General features: G+C 41.7%; 1 protein-coding gene across 2 annotated transcripts in view; it reads right to left on the bottom strand.

Moving 5' to 3' along the window:
- The window catches only part of COL9A1 (collagen type IX alpha 1 chain), a 93,152-nt gene that overhangs the window by 60,491 nt on the left and 14,197 nt on the right, over positions 1-18,464 (bottom strand). Inside the window, exons 1-2 of one of the 2 annotated variants that reach the window (XM_083730155.1) lie at positions 1,895-2,031; positions 1,492-1,565 (exon numbers count right to left, since the gene is read on the bottom strand). In XM_083730155.1, the coding sequence (XP_083586281.1) occupies positions 1,492-1,565; positions 1,895-1,908 (88 nt within the window). In that variant the 5' untranslated portion in view covers positions 1,909-2,031. Of the gene's footprint in view, positions 1-1,491; positions 1,566-1,894; positions 2,032-18,464 lie in introns of those variants that run through there. The other variant, XM_083730156.1, reaches the window with a different exon arrangement.

Consider the following 18,464-nt stretch of genomic DNA (forward strand, 5'->3'; position numbering starts at 1 on the left):
TAATTGTGTTAGGTTTCTTGGGAAATATATAAAACAGAGAGCAGTAGAGGACACCCCTTCCCTTCCCTGCCATTTCTGAAGAGCCTCTGCCGTCTCTGACATGGGTTTGTAATATAAAGAGTTCTACAGTGCCGAGCTATTTGTGGTTTGGACAACCATGAAAAAGTTGTAGCTAGCTAGTTAGCTAAGTCAACACCTATATATAATTCAAAGAAAGCCAGTGCCAACTCTGCTCCAGCAAAACCAGCAGTTGGGAATCCAAGCTCTTGGCTTCCTTCCCTTCCTCTTTGATATTTCAGATGTTCCCACTCTTTCCTCTCCCATGTTTGATCACACAACAAGCCCTGTAAGGTGAGAGCAAGAGCTGGGAGGGAGTTCTGAAGAAGAACTTTTTTAAAAAGCCTCTTGCATGAACAAGTAGCCATTTCACTGTTTGAAACACCCCCTCTCTGTGAGCACACATCCCAGCCTATTCATGCGACACCCTAAACCCCTCCCTAAAGAACCAAAAAGGAAACTTAAACATTGGTTTAAGGTAGCTTTAGGGATTCTACCTATGCAATATTTCAAGCCAAGATGGAAAATGTCACTGGAGGCTGGAAGAAAGGCTTACACAGTTTGAAAAGAGACACCTTTCCAGAATACAGAGAGCGTCTGGTCTATTTCAAGAACTGACACTTAGATGTAGATTTCCATTTTCCAAGCCTGGAAAATGGAACATGCAAAATCTGTTGCCTCTTCTTCCCCAAGAGCTGAGCTTGCTATTCTTTTAGGGATTTCATTTTGCTAATTAGCATTTATTGTCCATATCCAACATGTCTTCTTAATAGACAGCTGGAGATATGTTGGTCCCAAGGAATGAAATTTACAAAGGGAAATGTTTGTTAGCCACTTACATCACAATAAAATGTGTTAATCTTTGAGGAGTCACAAGATTCTTTGTCATTATTAACAGGCTTGAGTGTCCCTGTTCTACTGAGGTTGCATTTTTTATTGACTCTGCTTTGTATGAGTGCTCCTGCTTTTGGGCTATACAGAACTCTTCCTCAAGTTGTTCTATACAACGCAATCCAATTCACATTCAGAAAATGTGGATCCAATAAAATTCACCACCATGCTAATTTATAAATGTGTAATTTTAAGAATATAATAACGTTCACTCTGTTTCCTTTACACTGCATTTTTTAAAATACTAAATGTAAGAGATAGGTTTAAATGCCAGATATCAAAAGGCAGTTTTCCAAAAATTCAAGCTGCCCTTCTTTCTCATTTACATACCCACATTTATCACGCACACATAAGAATCTAATCCCATTGTTCAATTTGTTACAGTGCAATCCTATACATGTCTACTCAAAAGTAATCCCCACCGAATTCAGTGGTACTTGCTCTTGTATAAATAGGTATAGGATTGCAGGAGAAGGCTCTGAGTACGGTAGAACTGTTTTCACTGCCAACATCTTTACTACGTGTAATAAAATAGACCCTTACTTGTCTGCTGTTGAGCAGTAGTGGATGCCAGAAACCCAAGAAAACAGCACAAATAACAGAAAAGTTGGTATTGCCTGTAAGGAAAGAAAGACAGCTTAAACATGAACATACACGGCCTAATAATGTCACCCACTTTCATCTCACAGCCGTGCATATAAATTTAAATCTTTGCTAGCATAGATGGCAAGCAAAGCTCCAAAATTTCAGGTTTGCGTCTTTTCCCCCAACAGTACAACAAAACGTTGCCTTAGCATTTGTCTCAGATACCTGTTCTTACATATATAACTGTCAGAAAATAAAAGGAAGACACAGAGGGCAGCAAAGCCTATTTTAAATGCAATTAATTGTTCTTTCCTCCTCTATCAGTGGCACCCCTCAGTTAGATATGCAGTACATCACTTACCGGTGGTGCTGCATTTCCCCACCCGGTTTTTGTGCTTAGGCACCTAAGCAGCTGAATTTTCTGCCTATGGTCCCATCAACTTAAGGGTGAGAGGGTCCCAGAGTCAGTGCTTTCTGTCCTCCTGCAAAGGCGTCTCTGTGTGCAAAGAAACACCAACGGTTGGAGCCGTTTTAATAATCTGGATGAGAAGTGGAGGTGGGCACTAAGCAGGCCTACGTGTTCCCGAGGGGACATGCGGGAGGAATTTAGCTGGGATATAAAAAAGGGGAGGGGAGCAGGAGCGAGGGGTGTGGATATAAGTAGGAATTCCTAAGTTAAACAATGCTGCCCAGTGAGTGAGTTACATGGCAGGAAAGGAAGGGAGGGGAGTAGCTGATGGGAAAGAAACATGAGGTTAGACCCTGGAGGTGACCCAGCAAAGATTATGTATACTTTGGCAATTCCACTAATCAGGGTAAGTTCAAATGCTGCCATGGGTGGGGGGAGGAACTTCTCATTTCTCACTGACTTCCTAATGAGGCAGTCTTTCAGCTCCCAGTCCTGCAGTAGAGGAATTTTGCTGAAACAGAAGCAAGCCATTTATGTAGGGTTCACTGCTTAAGTACGGATCTTGCCAAAGAATACAGATTACCTAGTTATATATTGCGACCCGGCAGGTTAATCAGTCTCTAACCAGTCACTTTAGTTTGGATATATTTTCAAGCACAGAAAACCACACAGGTAGATCTGTCCGTGTGGATGGACAGAGGGCGAGAAACCCAGTGGATCATCAGCTCATGATAGTCTGGTGCAGGGGCCGCAGGAGAGGGAGATTGCTTTAATTCCTAGAAGACTTTCAGTAAAAGCTGCAAGAGATTATAAATCAGCACAAACCAAAGAGCTTTAGAAAGGCCTCACTGTAAAAAGCTCCCGAAGTACACAAAGGAGAAGGGCTTCTCTGTTAACGTCCAGACAGAATACAATAAAACGTGGTTGGAGCAAACTATTTCCTGACTTGCACGCTCTGTTTCAAAGGGAAAATATCAGGTACTGTAACTTAGAAAGGCGGCATTGTGAAAAACATGGTGCAGATCAGTGAAGGCCAGTGGTCAAAGATAATAAGATCTATTTTCCATTTCCAACAAGGAGAGAACTGCATGGGCCACCACTGGCGTAAATTGACTATTATTATTTAGAGTAGTGCGAATGTCTGAGAAAAGGAAAACAGAGCTCTTGGCTAAGGCCAGAATCACATTTTAATAAGTCTGGCTTTGCCTCTCTGTGGTATATCTTGGGGCACATAATTGGAATTGTTTGAACTGAGTTGCAGTTAACTGTACCGCTTTCTGCTACTTTGCATGTATGTGACCATAAGGACAGCCATTATGAAAGACAGCAACTATAATGAAGTCTCCCAACAGAAGTCAATGTAAAAATTATTACAGAGGAAGCCAGCAAGGTAAGTCAACACAAGGTGCATTCTCTGATCTTCCAGGCTTGTGATTTTCAGCTGTATCACACATAGCACAGCATTCCTGCCCAAAATAGAACTTACTGTTGCTCTTGAATCATCTAAGTACAAAGCTACTGAAGTGGAAACACAACAGGAACAGGTTTGCAGATGTCAGTCAATATGAACTCAATGTCAGGCAATATGATCTCAATTCTCAAGTCAAATTGAACAGGCATGTGACGGACAATAAAGTGACATCCTAACTGGATAATCAAATCATTATGGTTGACTCAATATAAATTGCATCTGCAAAAGATGTATGAGTAAATGTGTGTCAGACAGGCCCAATCCTACTTCCTGGGAAACCAGTGAGCTATTCATAGATACTATCAGGTCCACGATGTGTTATATACTTCATGTCTCCTCTTTCTAGTCTATTGAATTGCCCAACAGCTGCCTTGCAACCTCTTGTATTGGCTCTGTCATTCCCAAGTAACCATGTGCTCCTCAGGATCCTTTGGTTTCAATGGGAAAACTGCAAATATTTACTGCACAGACAAATTCTACCTCCTCTGAACAAGTGTTTTCTGGCTCTGGGGGCTTGCGTATTCTGACACTGCAGAAAAACAGATTTTCTGAAGTGTGCATTCTACCCCACCATACAATGGAAAGTTGCCTAAAAGTATAGAATACACCCCAAAAACCATGAGTGTGATTTTTTATTTTTATTTTTTAATTGTCAATTGGATGAAAGTTAAGGTGCCCTAGAGTTTTAACCACAGATGAGCAGGGAAGCCACAGCTGGCTATGGCTGTTGTGCAGGTGTTTCTAGTGGAGAAGGAGATTGTGATGGCTCTGAACACATTAATATCTTTTTATGGTGCAGAAAGCTGGGTGAGTGGTAGCAGGGTCTCAAAGATGCCTTCTCTGTTCCCCAAGTCCCTATCAGTCCAATCCAATAAATCTCTTGCAGGAATGAAAGATTCAGTGCACATACAGTGCTCCCCCATCCACAAGGACTTTCCTGTTGACTTTAGTGCAGCGGACAGCTCACTGATGGGTGCCAAAGCCAGTTTCACCTCACAGCAGATCAGAAAGTATATTATCTGTGCTATTATAGGTGCCAGTAACTGGCAGCTTGCAGACTGAATATAGCTTCCTCAAGGCTGCCATCTGGCTTTCCAGTTGCTCCCCCCACCCCCACCCCCGTCCTCTCCTGCAGATTTCCTGGAACAGCTCAGAGGAAGAAATGGTCAAAAGGAAGAGGGAAAATTCTCTCTCTGCTTCATTCTGGAGGTGTTACGGCTGAACCATTGCTGTCCAAATCACACACATTCATTTTGCTGTTGTTCTGTTTCATTATGGTCTCTGCAGGTTTTGCAGAATCTGTTTGGCTGGAATGACTCGGGATGATAAAAGGGTAGAAGAAAATAATGGCCCATACTCTGGGCAACAATGGACCTGTCAAACATCCCCAGTCTTGTTTGGTATCCCTTTGAAAGAAAGAGAAGGGACAGGTGGGAAGGAACACGGTATGTGGAATGGCAGGTGGAAAAGAAAATGCAATCACCAGTTCCTGTTATTATTTCTAAGCAGATGTTGAAGATGCAAAGAGGGGGGGGGAATCAGAACATAAAGCTATAGTAATGTAAGAATATAATGTTCAGTTAAGAGCTGAAAATGTTTTCTGTGACTATCTAATCCCATTGAAAGTAATGCTGGCTTTGATGTGATTTCGCTCTTGCTTCTGCTTCCTTATATTCCCATGCAAGCTGTCTCCTCCTTCATTTCTCTGCCTTCCCCTCTGCCATTGCCTACATTCCTGTATTTCACATGTGGCTGTGTGAAAGAAAACATAAGCAAGATGTTGAGATCTCCCTCTATTTCCCAACATACGGCATTCCTTTTGATGTCACTACATGCTGTGAAGTAATTAAGTTTTGAGTAACACAGATATTAACTGGGAGCTGGATACATTTCATTCTCTGATTGATGCATACATTGCTTGAATAAATGCTTTGTTGTTTTGTTTTGTTTTGTTTTGGCTTGCTATGCCATTCCCAGCCCCACCTGCAACATATATTTAAACCCGAGAGTTTACTCAGCTATATAAACTTATAATGCATTCCAAATAAATTTGTAGGTCGCCATACAAAAAAATCTGGGTCTAAATGTTACAACTTACCCTGCCTTACACCTTCAGGGTTGGTGTGTGTGTACGTATATACACACATACAAACAGTAAAATCTTTTTTTAAAAAACATTATTTCAAATGTATCACTGAAATCACCCTCAGCCACAATCACTAGATTACTGCCAAACAAAAATGGGATTTGAGCACCTTGAAAAGGTGTTCAAACTAAAGCTATGGTGCATGTAGGAAGAAGAAGAAGAAGAAGAAGAAGAAGAAGAAGAAGAAGAAGAAGAGGAGGAGGAGGAGGAGGAGGAGGAGGAGGAGGAGGAGGAGGAGGAGGAGTTTGGATTTGATATCCCGCCTTTCACTCCCTTTAAGGAGTCTCAAAGCGGCTAACATTCTCCTTTCCCTTCCTCCCCCACAACAAACACTCTGTGAGGTGAGTGGGGCTGAGAGACTTCAGAGAAGTGTGACTGGCCCAAGGTCACCCAGCAGCTGCATGTGGAGGAGCGGAGACGCGAACCCGGTTCCCCAGATTACGAGACTACCGCTCTTAACCACTACACCACACTGGCTATCACACTGGAAGAAGACAGTTGAGTCTCCAGCTGTTTTTGGACTACAATTCCCATCATCCCTGATTACTGGTATTGCTAGCCAGGGATGATGGGAGTTGTAGTCCAAAATTAGCTGGGAAACCAAGTTTAGGAAACACTGACCTAGAACATAGATGCATGCTTGAAGCAGCTTGAAATGCACTCCAATTTGGAATTGGGCTGCTTTAAAAAAAAAAAAGGAGGAGGAGAGAGTGTCTACTGGATAATTTAAAATAATTATTTTTGGCTAACCCCTATTCCAAATTGGGTTTCTGTCATATTCCTGCTGCTGATGTCACCAGCAGGCACATGACCCAGGTAGAGGTCTCCATGCCACCAACCCCACCTTTTCCTCAGGCTGCCCCCTTTCCCCACAAGTAACTCAGCTGGAAACGCTAAAAAGGAAGGGTTGACACAGACCTTTAATATCTGGATGCTGCTAGAGCACGTGGAACATAACCTAGGCAAGCCAGGAAGCATAACAAATCTATGACATTTTAATCCCGTCATTCCAAGGAGCTGAGGGCAGCGAATGTTGTTCCACCCCACTGCATCCTTACAACAAGCCTGTGATGTAGGTTAGACTTGTGACCTTCACAGCTGAATGTGGATTGGAAATTGGGCTTCTCTGCTACTAGTCCAACATTCTAACCTCTATACCACACCTTATGTGCACCAACACACTGGGTACCAACTGAAGTCTCTAAGCAGTTGTCAAGGGCTGTCTCAGGTATTATCACTTCTTATCTTAGGGTTAAAGGACCGTCTGAATTAAGGTCCTAAATCATCTGGTAAGAAAGCAGCAGCTAAATACTGAAGTAAGTGTGCAAAGTTCAGTACAGCAGCTCAGTCTTTAAATTACAATAAAAGAAGAAACAAGAGGAAAAGAAGTGTGTGTCCCCCCCACACCCTGTGATGCAAAATAAATAACATATCCAAATCTGCTATTGTATTCAACACGAATAGTTTAATGTACTGTATATAATATCCCTGATACAGTTTACTGGAATATAGCTCAATCATATAGTGTTGTCCAGCTCTTCCCTTGTAAAGATCACCACACAAATATGGAAATGCAAGACTGTATCCCCACATGGCAACAGATTCATTCTTTCATCTACATAACTCTATTGAGTGCACAAGCTATTATTGCTCTTTGTGGAAGTATTCTGCATGCTAGGACCCTGGACAGGAATGGGCTACTCCATAGCCTATATTGAACTGGGAAGCCCCTTCTGCCCAACATTGAAGGAAATGGTCAGGCATATGTGTTTGAAACAAAATACACCCATAGTTGAGATCCATTCTCACATACATTATTCTGTATACTGCTTACACTGAAGCGAGTGCCATTGTGCCCACTAAATTAAGCAATCTCATTAAATCAAGCCAAGTTAAATGTTGTAGCCAACAGTTCTGAATGATCACATCCTTCTAGTCATGTACTCAATCTGTTTTTGAAAAAGAACATATAAAAATGCCCCATTTTACCTTTTAAAAAATGTAGCTAATGATCAACCTCACTGTGATTTCAAACTATTTTTGTGTTCATAGGGGGGCGCACTGTGAATGTTCGCATTATTTATTTGTATCAAAAAAAACCCTCTTTTTTCAGTTTTAAAATTCTCATAAAAGTGGAGTTTAGTAAAACAAAATGCAAACAATAAATTAATCCTAATGAGAGATAAACAAAAAATGAATGGCATGAACTGCAATTCTGGCACCTTCAGTCAGTACGGCACGAGATTCTTAATCTCAGGGTTGTGGGTTTGAGCCCCAAGTTGGGCATAAGATTCCTGCACTTCAGGGGGTTGGACTAGAAGACCCTCGTGGTCCCTTCCAACTCCATGAAAGCCTGTCTGAAATAAGCATGCTGAATTGACCCATTCACTTTGATGTAGCATGTCTCTGGACCATCGCTAATAAAAGAAGCAGCTCTGTTGGCTGCTGAAGACATATTGATATGCAGCAGACGCGGCACCCAAAAGCAACATCTCATTACCAGAATCAATGGCAAGGAGCATGGAGGAAGTTGCTCTCAGGTTGCATAGTGATGTAAAGGTAAGAGGTGAGCAGCATCTAGCTCTAGCAGTCTTATATGCTCTTGCTGCATTCAGCTCCAGCAGAAGTTTCCAAGTTGTCTTCAGTCCTACATATTTCACATTACAAAAGTCTAGTTTAAAAAGTAAGGAGGCCAACAGTCATGGCCAAGTTATTGTTGTTGTAAGAAGGAGCACAGCTGGTGTTGAGCCAAAGCTTGCCAAACATGCTTTGGGATACAGAATCGGCCGGAAAATCCAGGAGACCCAGAAGCAGGAGCGCCCACAAACTGCAGTCCTGCTATTTCAGGAGGAGGAATGTGAACCATCCAGAACTGGCATTTCTGCTTTTGCATGTTGTTCTAGGACCACCCACCGTGAGGAACTCTGTCTTGCCTTAATTATGTCAGGTTATTCACTCCCATTACCATACTTAGGTAATCATTCAAATACAAAACTGCCAAGTCTGTTTCAGGAGAGATGAAGGAGAGATGGCAAGAAGAAAACAGAGATGAAAGGTCTGATGACAACCCACTCCAAAACTCTGGACAACATCTCCCGGCTGTTTTATACAGATACTTAAAAATAAATAAATGCCATGTATGTTGAAAAGCTTGAAGGACAGAATAGACCTGTGTGGCACTCCAGAATAGAGATGACTAGTCTATAATTTCAGCCTTTGATAGTTCTCACTGGATGTTCCCTTCAACTTTGTATAATCTCATTGGCCAATTGTCAGAAATAGAAATGTATGCCAGGAATCGTTTTAGCAATGCAGTGAAAGATGGCAGAAGTGCATCTCACAGCCCAAAGATTACATACTGTTGATACTGTGGAAAATAAAATGGTAGAGAAAGTTGTCATTCAAAAATCATGCATTTGTCATGTTTTTAAGAATAATAAAAGGGTTTGAATCAGGAAACTTCCATTAAAAGTAGATGACTCTTATTTATGTAGGCCACTGCTGGCAAGAAAACAATCCCATGAAATTAGTGGCATGGCTATTTTAGAGTTGGATACATCACTCTTGACTAAACTGGAATAATGCAATGGTGTTGAGTGTTCTGAAAGATAGATTTGTCAGAATATAATTCCTGTAAGGATGGGCATGGTGTTGTCCTACATTGGAAAAATGAGGGCATCTAGTAGGTGGTGAATGAGCAAGAGCGTGTATTGGAAGTTTGCCCCAGGTCTAGTTGTTCTTAATTAAAATAAAATGGAGAGTCCAATTAAGATGCAGCTGCTAATTACAGTATGGTTTATTCCTTCTCCCTAAAATCTGAAATAAAGAAATAAGCACAACGCCAACACATCAAACAAAACAAAGCGCAGACCAGGAGTCTGGCCCACTTATATTTCAGCGTTTAAATTGAGTATCTCCTACATGTGAATAAGTAAGTCTTAATCAGAGTGTTTCTTTAAAAAATTCAGCCCATGATACAAATGTTACCGTCATCAAGATGACCTTCCAAGTCACACATATAAAGAAAGGGTGGTCACCTCACTCTGTAAACATTCTGTGCTGCCAGTTTTGAATCAAAGACTTGGAAACGGCAATCAGGGAGCTGCCTTCCTTTCCTTGGAAGGCCAGGGAAGGGAGCTGCAGCTTTTGAGACCAAATCAGAACTGCTGATACAGTTACGATCAATTCTACCACCACCATCCAGCCTGGTTGCTGATCTCAAAGTAGATAAACTTCATCTTTCTTGATAGCTTATTGACAGGGGTCTTGATCAGAGATGACAATTTATGACCATTAGATCAAGAACTCAAGATAGGCATTTAACAGCACAATCATAAAAATGTCTTTGTTGTTGTTTAGTCATTTAGTCGTGTCCGGCTCTTCATGACCCCATGGACCAGAGCACACCAGGCACTCCTGTCTTCCACTGCCTCCCGCAGTTTGGTCAGACTCATGTTGGTAGCTTCGAAGACACTATCCAACCATCTCATCCTCTATCGTCCCCTTCTCCTTGTGCCCTCAATCTTTCCCAATATGAGGATCTTTTCCAGGGAGTCTTCTCTTCTCATGAGGTGGCCAAAGTATTGGAGTCTCAGCTTCAGGATCTGTCCTTCCAGTGAGCACTCAGGGTTGATTTCCTTCAGAATGGATAGGTTTGATCTTCTTGCAGTCCATGGGACTCTCAAGAGTCTCCTCCAGCACCATAATTCAAAAGCATTGATTCTTCGGCGATCAGCCTTCTTTATGATCCAGCTCTCACTTCCATACATCACTACCGGGAAAACCATAGCTTTAACTATACGGACCTTTGTTGGCAAGGTGATGTCTCTACTTTATTCAAAAGTACCGTAATTCTCACTAAGTTCAATTGAGCTTACTAACAGGAAAGTGGGTACACAGGACTGCAAGCCTAAATCCAGAGGCAGGAACTTCTGACAATACCTCGCTTGCCTTTTTGTTACTTCTGACAAGGCGCCAGCAGAAAAGCACTAACTTGGAGGTTGTGTCCCTCTGCACACTTTACTCGGAAGTAAGCCCTGCTTAAGTCAATGGCTGTTGCTCTTTGGGGTGCGCTCACACTGTAAATTGGTCAAAGCGGGAAGAAAACCAGGGCAAAGCAACTCAGCTATGCTGAATTAAGAGCCTTGCTTGATGCTTCTCAATCATCAGCTGGAAGGCTGCACTCCCTTGTGGCAAGCAGGGGGAACAGAGGGCAGGGAGCAGCGGCTGTACTAGGCAGAGGGCCAAGCTGTTGTGTCCTCACAGGGAGCCCTGTTGTGCTAGCCACCAGTGCTGCCAAGTGACTGGGAAAGGGGCTCCATGGGAATGCTGCAACAGCCCATGCCTGGAGGCACACATTTTGCAAGGGTGAGGAGCTACCCTGCATTGTTGGCAGGGGCCAACCTAGCTAACCCCTAGGTAGGTAAAGGTAAAGGAACCCCTGACCGTTAGGTCCATTCGTGACCGACTCTGGGGTTGCTGCACTCATCTCGCTTTATTGGTTGAGGGAGCCGGCGTACAGCTTCCGGGTCATGTGGCCAGCATGACTAAGCCGCTTCTGGCGAACCAGAGAAGTGCATGGAAACGCCGTTTACCTTCCCGCCGGAGCAGTACCTATTTATCTACTTGCACTTTGACATGCTTTCGAACTGCTAGGTTGGCAGGAGCAGGGACTGAGGAATGGGAGCTCACCCCGTCACGGGGATTCGAACTGCCGACCTTCTGATCGGCAAGTCCTAGGCTCTGTGGTTAACCCACAGCGCCACACACATCTCTAACCCCTAGGTATGCCCCTGCAGTTAGTTCACCCTCCTGTTTGTTCCCAATCATTTTTCCATCCCTTTCTCACTCTGGAAGCCTTCTTTCCAAACAATTCTGATCTTCCCCTCCCCCAGTTATATTTCCCTTGCCACTTTAATATTCTTTCTGTGGTTATTTTTCTTTTTCCCTTGCTGCCTTAAAAAATAAACTCACCCCTGACTTTCTGCTTACAAACTTCATAAGTCAATACACTTACTGGTTTTTTTACAGCACTGAGGACCAATCTAGAAAAGATCGCTGATGGGATCTGCCACCATCTTGCCTCATTTTTGCCCCAATTGGTTCCACATGGAGCTGCCAAGATTGCTGTTACATGTTTACATAAACCTGCCTTCCTTTATCTTACATGAAAGAGAAGCCTGACTTAGTGCACAGCTGGGCCATATCACGTGTGATTAGCTTTAGTATTCATTCATACATATTTCATCTTTAGTTAGCATTCCTTTTAATCAACATGTGCATCATTTTTCTTTTCTTTACAAACCATAGTTTGCCAAGCTTACATACTGACTCTTCTTTAAAATAAAGACTGCATTTTATTAATTGCTCTTATAACACAGAGAATTCAGCCTACAATTCAGCACTCTACTTTTACAATACTGTATGCCAGAGCAAACGGCAGCAGAGACACTGTTTGGCAGAGCAAACAGACTGTTCTAGCTAAAATCCTCTAAGGAAGAATTTGGACAGCACTGAATGGCTATTTTCTGATCTAAGGGCACAGAGTGTGCATAGCTTCTATGACAGTGGTCAAGTTTGTTTCTTTCAACAATTACAGCCAATAAATGATTAGAAATTTGGAATGGTTATACAAGAGTTCTGGAAAGGGAACATACGCCTTCCTCTTTTAAATTCATTAGTCGACTGGGCAGTTTTGAAAGACATCAACTCTGTCATAATTGGAGCAATCTCTGTCTATAGCACACGTAATTACTGTTCAGTTTGATGCTGCCCTAGCTACAAATAGAAGGGCTGATTATTATTTTTTTACTTTTCACACAGAAATGTGTTTTTATATGCAGAACTATGCTTTATTTGTATTGTACTGATAGTAAAATTCTGTATTTCCTATTCACTGGCTTTACACCAATGCCTTACATTGATTTAATGCCCATTGTGCCACTTACTGAATAATCCTTTCAAACAGGTATGGAAAGATTTCCTTAAATACTTCCTATTAGCTGTTCATCATTTCCTACCTAGCCAGTATGACTCTGGTTTAGTATCAGCATGATGACTAAGCTTAAATGTAACTGTTATGTGCCAACTGATTGCCAAAAGACCGCTCTTCATACCTGAGAATTCTCCTATAAATGAAGGCTTTCTTTTGAGGTAGCACCACCATGGAAGACTGGTGGGGTATGGGCACAAGGTATACACACTTTAAATGGCTTTTATTCTCTACCTGAAAAAACAAATGTCTGCCTGGAATGAAATAAAAACTCTGCAAAACAATCTAAAAATCAGTCATGTAAGCTTCAATAACTCAAGTAGGTCAATGTAGTCATTAGCACTCTATCTTTGAATTTGTTACATTATATGTCTGATTGCATCTTCTCTTCTGTTTTCTTTTAATGAACCTTTTACCCTGCTTTGGAATATTCATGGTACTTGCTTTGGGTGATTCAGAATTTCCAGACAAACCCATATGTCTTAACCCACGTGATGCTACAGTTGTAAAGGTCCTATTCCTGTCACGCCTGACTGTTGAGAAGAGTTGTTTCCACATAAGCCAGTTCCATGATGCCCTAATAATGTCAGAAATCACCTAGGCCAGACAACTGATTTGCTAACTTCATATGCTGGTCTCAAATCCCCCCCCCCCACACACACACGCAAAAATCACCTGCTACTGATAAAACCAAAGAGGCTTATTCTTTAGTCCCTTTGCTTTGACCTGCCTTGGAAACTGTGCAGTTAGAGGCCTTGAAAGACTTTTGAGCAATTTAAATCTGCCCTTCTGCAAGGAGGCAAATTTGCTTGCTGAACTTGGATTGTGAACCTTTTTGCAAAAGATGTGAACCATAAATGATATATGATACAAATCCTTGAATACCAGCTCAGGGCTACACTTCGGTGGTTTCTGTCTTCATTACCCTATAGCTCTACATCCCCTCTGTAGCATAATCAATAAATCTAGCAGGCTTGTTTACCCTGTCCCCCCTCCCCCCAAAAAATTATGTTCTTGCATAATCTCCTGGAGTGCTCTCTGTAGTCAAAAAGGAGTGTGGCCATTGGTACTTGAAAGGGTAGAATTATAGACTCCCATATCAATGCCAGCGCCAAAATGCTCAAGGTTTGTGGGTTTTCATAGCCTTGTCACTCTATGAGAAATAAATAATTTAGCAGGTTACTCTATTTCCTGCATTAAATGACCCAAAGGATAGGTGGCATGGAGTCATACTGTTTTTATGAGGCATTTAGTGCATAGGAAAATGTAAAATATGGTCTATCTCATACCTGAACTCTAGCTGCATGTAAGTGTTGAATAACAATTAGCAGTAAACTAAAAAGGGGCTGACAGATGTGTTTGTTTCCCCTCATAAATTGTACCCTTGTTGCTGATAATCTGAATGAAAAGTTTAAGAAAACTTGTTTTTCTCTGCTGAACAGAACTTGCCTCCTCAGCTAAAGGTAGGAGCAGTTGTAAAACCAAGGCAAACTAGGTTTATTTTATTTAAAATGTATCAACTTTATATATATGTGATTATATATATGTGTGTGTATATATTATATAATATAATATAGAATCTTATATATCATAATATAGAATATAGAATAAAAATTAAACCAAAAGTACAGTTGGCTTCTTGTTTTGCAATAATATGTGGTTCAAATATATGAAACCAAGGTTCATATGCAGCTCAGCTAGAGGTCATTTGTCATCATAATACCCAATTCCATTTGTGTTCAATGGGAGTAATGATTACCTACTTTAGTGTTGTATCATAAATATTCAGTGACATGCACTGTTCATAGCAACAGAGCTGCCAAATGTATAAATAATACTAATAGTAATCATCAGTGACTCACATATGAATATGGCCCCATCTACACTTTACATTTGAAGCAGTATCATACCAATTTAAACTGTTGTGGCTTCACCCCAACAATCCTGGGGTCTGTGGTTTGTTAAGGATACTGAGAGTCATTAGAATGAACCCCTCAATTCCCACACAGAGCTAAGAACAGAATTTGGGAGGGGGTGTTTAAGGGCAATTGCCATGAAAAAAATAACATATATGGTAACTTTAAAAAAAGAATTTTCTTGCAGTCAAGCACTGGAAATAAGATACTAAATATTGACATCATATATTCTTATGAAGTAAGTTTAAAACTATGTGTGATAAATCAAAATCGTATATAATTACAGGTTGAATCATCCTGCAGATATTGCCTCAAACTTTTACCTACCCATCAATTACGCAGTATCTGGAAAGACAAGTTCAGACACAAAGAGGACAAGTTCCAGAATTCCTGCACAGCTGCCTTGTGGAACAAAAGCTTATAGTGCAATCCTGTTCCTACATACTCAGAAGTAAGTCCACAGAGTTCAGTGAAGACTTAGGCTGAGATACACCAGTGGGAGGGCACCTTTTTCAACCTGAGGTCTGCAAACCTTCCAGGAGTCGTGTAACAGCGGTGAGCAGGACCAGAGGCAAAATAGGATGGAGAAACCAATGTAAACATCACCTTTGTACAGCAGGCTGGTTTCTACACACACTTGCATACCCCTCTCCATCCTCCATACAGGCAAGGAAAGAAAACGACCAGAGTTCAAGGACAAATTCCTGCCAGGCAAAAACACTCAAGAGCGGTGCAAGGAAGACCAGCAAGGGGGCGTGGGCTGGACAAGAGTGATGTGCTCTGGAGGGGGTGTGTCAGAGACCAGGCAGAGACTACTGATCTGATAAGGAATGGTGGGAGCCTCCCTCTCCCTCTCCCCCTGCTCCTGACCAGGATCCTGAAGCTGCCCAGGAGCAGTGGAGCAGTATAGATTTGGAACAGTGGTTTGCAGAGGGGCATAGTTCTGAAGACAAAAGTTGGGAAGAACTGGGAGGTGAACAGCAAGGTGAAGAGGAACTGGAAGAGAGACAGCTAACAGACTCTCTCTCTCTCTCTCTCTCTCTCTCACTGTAAAGTGCCCATCCTATCAGTCTAAGGTTACGTAGAGCAGATAAGGTGGCTACACAAAAAGCACGCTGGTTGCGAGATCAGGTTACAAGATGCGGAAGTGACGGGGTGACGGGGGGGAAGTTTGTGGCAACCTTAATTGGGAGCACCTTCACTCCCAGATGGACTCTTTGTTCTTTTGCTGTGATCATTAAAATCTCTTTAAATGGTAAGAGACTATTTTTGCTTTGTTCTGCTTATCCATGGCCAAAGGGAGGGAGAAAGCCGCTTTCCCGAAGCCTGACAGCAGGGAGACCTAAGAACAAGATGGAGAGACCTAGAGGGGCCCTTAGGCCTGAGGTTCTCCATCCCTGTTATACAAATTTAATTGGGAGTAAGCATGGGATTGTAGGTGTCTTGGCCCTCAACCAGGGTCTGTGCTCCTTTGGAGGCATGACAGAGGTTGTTGTAGCTTTAAGGAATATGATTTACTCACATAATTACGCCTGATTTAGATGGAGAGAGCCCAGATCTTACAGCATGGTCATCTCAAGAGGGGCTTTGTTCTCCACAACAGTGCAGCAATGGAGTCCAAGGCATCTCTCCCCGCCTGCCTTCAGCCGGCCTGCCAAGATAGTTCTGCCCTTTTCTAAACTATTCCAAGCATCCTGCCAAAGGCCCCAAACTCTTCCTGTGACATCACACCCAGTTACCTTGACAACCTTCCAAATACCCTGTCTCTGTTCACACCTCAGGGTGGCGGGGAAGGACAGTTCTCTTGCATTGCCAATGGCCCTTGGGCTAGCCTAGGAATTCCTCTGCAGCTTGTATTTTTTCTTCATATCTCAAATAATCAAAATCCTACCATTTATTAATTTCTAGGGTGGGTCAAGCTTTTTTTTCTCTTTTTTACTGCCAAGGGGTGTGATGCTGTTAATGAGATCTTGTTCTATTTACAGTATAGTACTGAAATGTTTTTGTATGTTGCTATGTTTATTTCAGCAAAAAATACAAATGGGTAAAAGATGTGTGTTTAGGAACACAGGTTCTATAATAAAAAAGGGCGAGTTTGAGATCATACTTTATACTCTGAAAGGCCAACAATCCACCTCATGTGTGATTTGTATTGCTTAGTGCAGAAATGCTGTCTTTTCGTAAGAGTCAAAGCCACCCTGAGATACAATTTTATGAGGTATCACCTTTCTGGCTAATGTACAGATTATCTGAACCATTCTGGGATACATTTCATGTGTACCACTTGAAACCCAGTTTGCAACCTTTCCAGATGAGATAATAATAATAATAATAATAATAATAATAATAATAATAATTTTATTTGTATCCCACCCTTCCCCTGGCTGAGGCTGGGCTCAGAGCCGGTAACATCATAAAAACAACACAATATGCATAAAAACAGACACCAATTAATTAAAATTAATTCAGACAAGTTAAAATCTGGGCAGGTGGCAATTATCAGGTTGGAATTGAGAGTGGTTAATACTTGCCAGAACCAACTGTTTCCACTGATCATACAAGGACCTGTGAGCGGGTTGAGGGCCTCCTTTGGGCTTGTCTTATACAAAGGAAGGTAAGGCAAACTGCATCCTGCCCAAAGGCCTGGCAGAACAGCTCCGTCTTGCAGGCCCTGTGGAAAGATGTCAAATCCCACAGGGCCCTGGTCTCTTGTGGGAGAGCATTCCACCAGTCCGGGGCCACAGCCGAAAAGGCCCTGGCTCTAGTTTGTTATCTTAGGGTTGTTGTTTTTTTAATGAGAGAAAATATATATATAATCTTCTTAATGAGAGGCCCTCAGTGGTCTTTTATATCAGTGGTTCTCTACCTGTCTAACTGCTGTTACCAGTACCTTGAAAGCAAGTTACACAAAGGCCTGGTAATGTCACTTTGCTTGGATAGGCAGCAAAATGTTTAAGAATTTATAGATCAAACGTATAGATCATAGTTCAAAATTTATATCCATTTAATATTTAATAGTCTTACTGAATACATACAAAATGTTACTTTTGTCTTTCTTCTGGCACTGGAATGAAGAAGTGCCAGACTCCATGAGGCTGAATAACAGTGTTTTATGTAGCATCTTGGGTGCCATTACGGAGGCTCTACCTGAATTGCACTGATACAACAGACTGCCTAGGAATGTTTCAGAATAGGCAGCTTTCATGGAAATTTAAAGGCAAGAGCAAAAAAAACTGGCTGCAGGGTGTATTTATGTCAACGAAACAAAGGCAAACCCTGATTATCAGGCTGCCAGGTTGCAATCCTGCACAGGTACATGTGCAGAAGTCTTGTAAGTTTGCACAACGTAAGTAAAGTTATCATTGCTAAAGAGATCTGACGGACTTGTCAGGCAAAATGATGCAATTCTTTGGTGGGGTGATGTGTATCATTAGCTTTATTTTTATCTTAATTGTTGGGAGAGTGATTAAATGTAACTCTTAACACTGAACTCTTACTGTGACTAAGTGTCTGTAACTAGATTAGTTGGAATACCTGGCTCAGTTAGTTTAGAAGATATTGTTTATATTTGGGGGGGACCAAAAACCCCTCCCCCAACTTCTGCATAAAAGTGTGTTAAATTGCATCTAGTAGTGTAATGGAATGGTATAAATGGTATAATGCCATTATCAACACAAGTAGCTAAAAGAATCCTGTTTCCCCATTGGAACATTTACTGACCTATTTCTGCTGTGTTCTCTTGAGCAAACTGATGGAAAAATTGTGCAGTGTCAGTAACATGGCGAGAGTTTTTTTAAAAGCCAAACCCGTAGTGATTACATCTAAGCTGAGCAAAAACAGATGCAATTTAGAGGTGATAAATAAAAAAAGCTTGGAGGTATGGGGAAACTTCCCTATGAAGAAAAACAGTTAAGAAAGACAGTGGCTGTGCAATTAAAGAATGGTACTTCCACTTTTCTACTTCTGATTCCCCCCCCCCTTTTAAATGTATATCTTTC

The sequence above is a fragment of the Podarcis gaigeae genome, assembly GCF_964106915.1.
Source record: "Podarcis gaigeae genome assembly, chromosome: 3".
NCBI classification, from domain to species: domain Eukaryota; kingdom Metazoa; phylum Chordata; class Lepidosauria; order Squamata; family Lacertidae; genus Podarcis; species Podarcis gaigeae.